This window comes from Ascidia mentula, chromosome 8 (genome assembly GCF_947561715.1).
Source record: "Ascidia mentula chromosome 8, kaAscMent1.1, whole genome shotgun sequence".
In the NCBI taxonomy this organism is placed as follows: Eukaryota; Metazoa; Chordata; class Ascidiacea; order Phlebobranchia; family Ascidiidae; genus Ascidia; species Ascidia mentula.
The window spans coordinates 2,701,726-2,709,898 of NC_138573.1; the positions used below are offsets into that span (position 1 = coordinate 2,701,726).

At 49.9% G+C, this 8,173-nt stretch overlaps 1 protein-coding gene across 1 annotated transcript; it reads right to left on the reverse strand.

Moving 5' to 3' along the window:
• Positions 1 to 3,819: 3,819 nt before the first annotated feature.
• Positions 3,820 to 6,587, reverse strand: LOC145910891 (uncharacterized). The gene has a single exon (XM_082998105.1). The coding sequence runs from the start codon at positions 6,310 to 6,312 to the stop codon at positions 4,969 to 4,971; it is 1,344 nt and encodes a 447-aa protein (XP_082854231.1). The 5' UTR covers positions 6,313 to 6,587; the 3' UTR covers positions 3,820 to 4,968.
• Between the last annotated feature and the right edge of the window lie 1,586 nt (positions 6,588 to 8,173).

Sequence of the window (8,173 nt, forward strand, 5' to 3'; positions counted from 1 at the left end):
TCACGATGGCGCGGGAAAATGCAGACGTTTTCTTACGTTAGCAGAGTTGCAGACACAATGGTTACATGGGAATGAATGACGACCGGTCTTGTCGAATTTATAGGCCTACGCTAGTGGTCGCGAACCACTTCAAATTCCTGCACATTCGCCACGAAGCACCTACGTTTCATTAAAAAAATTATGGAACAAATAAGAAAAAAACCACCAGAAAACCTTATTTTCGTCGTGTTTATGGGTGCAGAAACTTTCAATGTACATTTTTGTCGAATGTTCTCGCGTATTGTATGTCTTTCGTGTACAGCTTCTTGTTCGCATACAACCGGTTGGGAACCACTGGCCTACATCAATCCGAAGTCATGGTCAACAGTACGACAACAGCTCTCCAGTTGTTAGTTTTCAGTCGGTTTTGAAATCGGTTTGTATATGCACCACCTGTGGGTTATGGTGCGGGTCTGACATGTAACACTGCGCCAAAACTGGCAGTCCCCTTAACTCATTGATCCCAATAGGAATAGTTGTTATAACTTGCACAAAAATTGTTTTATATGCCAAGCGACTGGTAACCAAATTATTTGCAAAAATCAGTGGCGTGCAGCATGGCGGTCTCACAACCAACCTATCCGACTACACGTTGCCCCATGCCAATGGAAAAGCTTGGACCGTGCGAACCGCGTAGCCTTGCCAACGATTCGACGCCAGCGGATGCGTTGGCCACAGGGAAGGGTTTGGTCCCACGACATGTCGACTGGCAGCTGTTGTGCTTTTGAAAAAGGAAAGGGCCGCTAATTGGAAGCGGTTGGCCGCCACCCGCGACGTGGGAAATATGAATGGAGTGCACGCAAGGGTCGGTCTTAATGAGAGTGTGTCATAAAAAAAGCGGCTACGTTTGAAACTGTGTCTTACAAGGACGAACTGCGTTGCTCGATTGTATTTGTGACTTTTCTTCAACTCATGCAACAAGCAACCTTCTACAAAACATGCATAGTTATTGCACAACAAGAATGTGCGTTTTGTAACGTAACCTAGGGCGTCCGTCCTACTTTTAACATGAACTGCAGAGCCTAAGGGCTACCGGCACCTTCATTGCATTGGAAATAGCTGATGAAATATGAGGAAAAGGCTGTAGTTTCATGGACTCTGTAGTTCACATTGATACATAGATAGCTTTTGTGCCATTTTTAGCAACATTTTTTACAAAAATTACATCAGTAAATCGGAGAATTGGTCGTGTTGTTGTCCGTGTTCCCGCATATCGGAAAGCAGAGCCACAATTTCAAAGTTCCGAATGCTATGAGCACCTGCTTTATTAAATCAAGATATTTTGCATCATGCCCTCGAGCAAAAAATACTTTGCAAAACACTAACAAACCTGCACCTAATACATCGAAAGTATGGACTCTGTACCGTTTACTTGCCAGGCCGTTTAAATCGATGCAACGACGCGCCGTGGATTTTGGTTTAAAATCGGGTTAGCGATGGCGTGCGCAGGAGTTCAAAGTATGTAAGGGGGGTTCAATTCTCTTTAAACTGTCCCCAATTTCCCGTATAGAAGCATGTAATCTCTGTTTACGTAAACAACAGCCAACATCGGCCGGTGGCAATTATATAAGACGGCAGTAATGGCCCGAAGACACGTACGACACCAAGATCACGTTACTGGTACAAAAACCACAATTGTTTATGTAGTGTTGCAGCTATTGGAGATAAACCGCACAAAAAAGCTTGCAAAAATTAAACTCTAGCCAATAGTAAGTCACAGTAAACCACGTATAGATACAGTATAGGTTATTTTCAACAAAGTCGGTATACCGTACAGCAATCAAGTCCTATAGGTCATACCGCTTCAATTAAATCGTCATCCCACGATGCTGGCCGTGTAAATCAAGTGTGTACATTCCCCAACCACAAATGAAACGAAATTGCCCAATGGCTTATCGCGTTACCACAATCGGGATCGGCGAGATGCTGGGGGTCACGCACGGGTCAATCGTGGAGATTTTTACGACCTACCGCTGCACTTACGTCACTGTCCATTCACAAAAATACCAAACCGCTCCGAATTAAGACTTGTCCCTACTCTGCACCGGCCAGACCCAAACTACTCCAGCTCACATCTCTTCCTGCGCAAGCGAGGAACGCGTGATTGTGACGTCACAAGGCGATTGCTTCCGCACCGGTTTGAAATCTGGAATGCCGCGCGGGCGGAAGTGATCGAGGATGTACCGACAGCGTCCGATTGCCTTCAGTTTATTCCAACGCGAGCAGGATTCACTAGCGATGCTACATTCGCAGGAGCTAGTTGGACCGCAATGGGCCAGAGGCCCGGAAGTCGCGGGCCAGCCATCGAGGAGCCCGGGTTAAAATTACCGCAATGCGTGGGAAAATCACCCGAGCGCTAAACGTTGATTGGTTGAGTTTGAGACGACCGAGAAACGCTTGCCCGCGTTTCTTGCGCGGTTTACCTTCTGACGTACAACGTGTGGCCAACTGTTCTCAATTCTGGTAATCTCTCATAGGTGGACAGTGTTGAAGACAGACACGAAATCAACGAAAAAACTATGAGATATTCGCTTTTAGGCCCCCTGTTTAAAACAGTTATCTAGGTTGATCAAAGAGTCTTTTCCTTCAAAACTACACTCATATTTCTTCTATCAAATCGTTCAAACCGGCTAATCGATGGCAAAGCAGTCCAAACCGCACAAATTTTACAGCTTGATGTTCTATGGTTCCACAAATCGTCAAGCCGGTCAGAAAAAAAAAACTCTAAGCTTTAAGCGCTCGCGAGTGGCACTGTTGTAGCACCTGGACAACGGAAATACGAACAGCGCCACAAGTGCCCCTATGACGCAAATGCAATCACAATTGCAACGTGGATGGGCCGAGTTGGGGCGGGTGGGTCCGCGCAGGGTCTATGAGTGGCCGCGAGCACCACGTAAAGTACTCAGAGCGAGGCTACATCGATCTTTTGCACGCGAGCACCCCCCACTAAACCTCTCCACTCCACGCAACCTCGTTGGCTTCGATTGTAGAAGAGTTTACAGACGTCCCGAGTGCGAATCGGAAAGGTGAATGAGTGGCAAAATGCGCACCGGAATATGGATTCTGTATGTATATGGATGCAACTATCCAATGCGTGCAGCGCCACTATCTGCAAAGCCACGCTGCGGACACCAAATGCAGACTAAATATATGGTAATGACAGCACCAACGCCCAAATAAAACAGATTTATATTTTCGAGCGTTTTGGTTCATGGATCAATGCTTATGGTTTGCACAACAGAATAGCCTTAATGTCAGTAAGAACCATTGTCCGGCGTGTGGCAAAACTTGTGTTTTTGGTAATTTGCTGCCGTTTCATTGCCTCACCATGAATTTCTGTTTGCGCGATTCCAGAGAATTCGTTGATTTTCTCGCATGTCTGAAATTCGAGGCTCGTCGCGCTGGCAAGCGGAAACGGCATTTTGCGGCTCGACATCGCTCGTCAAATCGCTGCAGAAAGCCGCTGTCGCCCGCGGCAAGTTTGCGGCTCGTCGGTCACGCTGTAATCAAGCGTGCCATTGCACGACTGCAGCAAGGTGCTATCCCATGGCTGCAGTCCAGTGCCTACTGAATTGATTGTCTAATTTCGTGTTTGAAAAGATGAAATTGTCTGCTCTTTTAACCGTAAGTGCTTTATATTGGGCTACAAGAACTGTGTTTTGCTGTTATGATGTTTTTGCTATCGCCACGTGAACATACTAGTGCTGCATAAATCCCCAATAAAACCCGAATCCTTGCCCGCCAACTACCAAGCATAGAAACATACATGTTTTTCTCCGTTTTTCTTTGTGTATTGGTTCCGTCGCCAAATCCGCACGGCGTCTCAACTTTGTCATAATAATTTGTTACGAAAGAAAGGCGGAAAGGGGAAACCACCCAGAAACTGGGTGGCGGGGGGGTGGGCGCCCCCCGGCGCGAAACGAACGAACGAAAAAAAAGAACGAACTGTTGAACAGAAGGAAAAATCGAAACCGCGCATGAACGGCGACTGGCGAAGAAATAAAAACGGGGTCATCGTTACCATGGTGACGAAATAAATAATCGACTTTCGCGAAAGGTCGCTCGAAGGCGGCGAGGGGAAAAACATTAGAAACTTGCAGCTGCTCGCCGGAAGGGCGTGCGAATACTTAAAAACTTGACGAAACTGTGTCGGGAAAACAATTAAAACAATCGCTTTTACTTTTCGGTGCCTCTCCGCGGTGCATAGAGCAATAAATAGAACCAACGGACTGTGGGGGGCATAAATAAAAACGCGGATTTATTCAAGAATTCCGGTTTACTGTAAATCAACCGAAAGAAAACGATCTTCCGTTGGAAATATAACTTTTTTACCGCGTGTCAACAACGAGCAGAGCGGGGGTTGAGGGATTGTGCGAGCAAGTTATACGACTGGGCAGTTTTTGTGCTGAATGTGGCAGGCAACAATAAAAAGAAATAGTAAAAGGCTACGGTTTACGTACGCCGGCAACCTTGCGTCAAATAAAACGAAGGTCACCTTGTCGGGTAAGGATCCTGGGGTCAGTTTCAGAGGGTGCGATTTGGGTAATGGGGGGGCAAGTTGCTTGCTATCATCGTAAACCGCCAACTTCGAGGGGCGACGCGTTTGCGCGCGAGGTAAAATGGAGCAAAAGCAACGGCGACGACGAGAAAAGAACAAACGACAACGAAGAAACGAATAGGGGAAAATGCAATAACGAAACGCGAAGTTCTTAAATTACATGGAGGTATAGCGGTAGAAGTAATTTCGAGTACTGAACCCCGATGGGACGACGACTGGTTCTCCACATGGGGGCGCCCGGACTGGAACTGAAATTTCGTCGGTTTCGTATTTCGAAAGAATAATCTCGGCGAGGGTCGCAGTCGGGTGAGAGGGGCCGGACACCCCCGGGTCCCGTATCGACGCCGGCTCCCATGCCATTAGCGCCCACGTCATCTGTACGACTCTTTGCATCTGCAGCCGGGTCGAACACAGGCGCTACACGACTTGCACGCGCGAAGGCAGCCTCTCGCTAATGGGTAACAGAGAAGGCAAGGCAAAAACACGGACAGCGCACCGAGCGCCGACCACCGGAGGCAGCAGTGAGAACCGTGACAGGAGCAAGGTTCGTCGCTGCACTCGTCATCCTCTTCCGAACAATGATAAAAACACGCGCGAACGCAGCAAAGGCAAGTGGCAGTTTCGATGCAATTGGTGGCGTTGCACGAGCAGCGCTGACTGCAGGTCCAACAACGACTCGCCGCCCTGCGCGCGGCTTCGGTTGTCCCCGGAACGTCGCCTTGGCAACGCGGACACGTGCACTTTCCGCAACGAGGACACGAGTAGTTGTGTTCGCCGGGCTTGGGCGCGCTGCGGCCATCCAGAGGGCCCATCAGTTGGTGGTCCTCGTCGCCGGTGCCGGCTATGCGACCACGATCCGATCCCTTCTTTAACGAAGAATTGTTTGTTGACTTCGTCGCTTCTTCCGATTTCGCCGTCGATGACTTTTCGTCGTCAGTTTCGGAAACGAGTCGAGCTTTTTCCGCTTGTCCGGTCGGTTGCGTTGATATAACCGTCGTATTGGTGACGCACCGGACTGTGGAAGTGGGAGGTACGGTCCTCACCACTGAATCCGCATGCCGGTTGCTAGGAGGGACTCCCAATCGCTCCGCAACCTCTGGAGCAGGCGGGGGAGGTCTCGGTGGCGCTAAGGAAGTTAACTGGGTGGTTTGAACTTCACCGGGCACAGAAACGGGTTGCCGGGGCACAGGCGGCGGAGGACGGTTTATTAAATCCGCATCGAGAACGTGCCGACGCGGTGGCATGTGTCCCACAGTGGCTGGGTACTGGTGAGGCCGCGGCGGTATGACAGGATGACATAGTTCGTTTCTGCTCGACACAAGAGTATCGTGTACGATTGGAATGTTCCTTGTGCCAAGGTAAGGTGGCAACGACGCCGAAGGGTTGACGATGCGTGCCGCCGAACCTGGAGCTCTTCTCGTTCTGTTCGAGTGATGCCTTCTCGATCGGTCACTGGCAGCGTGTCTTCTTGAGGGGTGGTGGGAACTTCGCGTCGTGTTGGAATCGCCGGCACCGGTGGGAGCAGAGGCGGACCGGCGTGGAGCTTGTGGGTTGAGCGGGTGGTCGCTGTAATCATTTTCCACCGCCCTGTTACGTGACATCGAGTCGCTCAGGTGGTTGAGGTTGTCTCCTTGTCCTCGTCCGGAGTTGGTTAATGTATCCGAACCTCCGCCGCCGGTCCTGGCAGCCGAGGATAATGTCCTTGGTCGATTCATATCTTCGTCAATACTTGGTACGTCCGTTTGTGGGTAGTTTTATTCTTCTGGTATCATGATAGAGGGGAAAGGCAAGTTACTTCAGGTCGTTGGGGTTCGCTTCTTCACGTTGGTACGATCCCAAAAAGTGCGTATCGGTGCTAATCGTAAATAGCACGGTGCGATACTTGAAACAGGCGTAGAGTTGATGATCGGCAGCTTGTGCAATCGCAATCCCAAGTTTGGACTAGCGACAGATTTTGTTTAACAGAATAAAGCTGTTTGCTAACAGATCTCGACCTAGAACAATAAGAAAAAGCGGTTAGAAATGACGAACTGTCTGTTATACAGTATTCAAGTGTGGCGGGACGGGGGTGAAGCTTTTTAAACAAAGCCGGTATTTCAGGGCGAGGTCCAGACGGACACTCTTCAACAACCAGGCCGCGAGGCTTGTTTGTATCGGAAAACTAGGTCGACATGCAGCTCAACAACTCTGGATCGCATCTTGGCCACACAGACCGCTATGACAAAATGGCGCCCCATCATACAATCGCATGGGGTACATGTTATACACGACAATTGGCCGCCTCGGCGATGCCGTATCGCGAGTGCCACTGTTTCGACGTGTGTAACATGCCACCACTAGGCGATGTTACACGCAAACAAACATGCGGGATATCCATATGCGCGTGAGCACCTTACGCGTGTATGAGCGTGAACGATCGCACACACGCGCGCCTGCGTTTAGTTCAGATTCCGTGGATTACTGTGAAAATCTCCCGGGGATGCTTAACTTCCACCGTTACGAGGCTGCGGCCGGCGCTGTGGGCTCGAGTTGGCAGCATCGTATCCCCGGGGAATGGAGCGTCCGTTTAATATTGCTTGCCGCTCTTGTCGGAGAATATCCTGTCTGGTCGTTTCCTTTATTGGCAACTTTGTGATCACTGCTCTAGCTTTTTACTATTTAAGCGGGTTTTCACTTGCAAAAAAATCCCTTAAACTTCTCACTGTAAGGGCGCGAAATTCGGAACCGAGGGTGGGGAAAGTTGATAAGACGACGCCAAACGCAACTCGAGATAACATCGCTGTTCACCAACTTGCCCCGGGAGCTCAGTCCGGAAATTAACGTGAGGATTACCGGATCGCCTTGGGCCTTCTGAACTGTCGGCTCGGGCGGCTGTTTTGAAACACGACAGAGCGATCTGGCTGTCTCATATGCGCAAGCGCCTGCATGAGAATAACTGACATTCTTTAGGTGTTGCCACACAAATCAGCACACTTCCTCGCCAACGCAATCCGGTCGCCCTCAAGCCTTCCAGGTAGCCGATTGTTTAAGACTCGCGCGCACGCGAGAAAGTGAAGTAATCGCTTTAACCCGCGCGAAATGTCACGAACGACGGACTGACTGTACGCGCGAATGACACTGCGGTGACAAGTGGGTCAGCGAAAAAAGGAAGGGATAGTGCGCATGCGAGATAACCCCGCTCGCCTGTGAAGAGGGGATGTTTAATCAGGCCCGTCAACAGTAAAAGGCTCCCGAGGACAATAGAGTTCTAGCTGTTTGCTCGCGGGCTTCCGCTGCGCCGGGCGGCCTTGACACCTGCAAGCGGCTTTGAAACAACGCCGCCGACCCAAATTGTAGCGCGATGCTTTAGATGAGAGCGTCACAGTAGTTCGACCCTTGGCGATTTCGCGACAATGGAGTAACCGAACATGTCGCCACAAAAATCGAGGAATCATGCCACCCGCTAAGCGCTCCTGTAAAATGTAAGGCTTACACGGTTGAGCATTTTTTGTGCGATGCCCGGCCGACCGTGTCTACAGGATTTCCTTTCGCCGTCGTTTAGCCTGTAAATATTCCCAAACCAGTGACTGAGTTCTT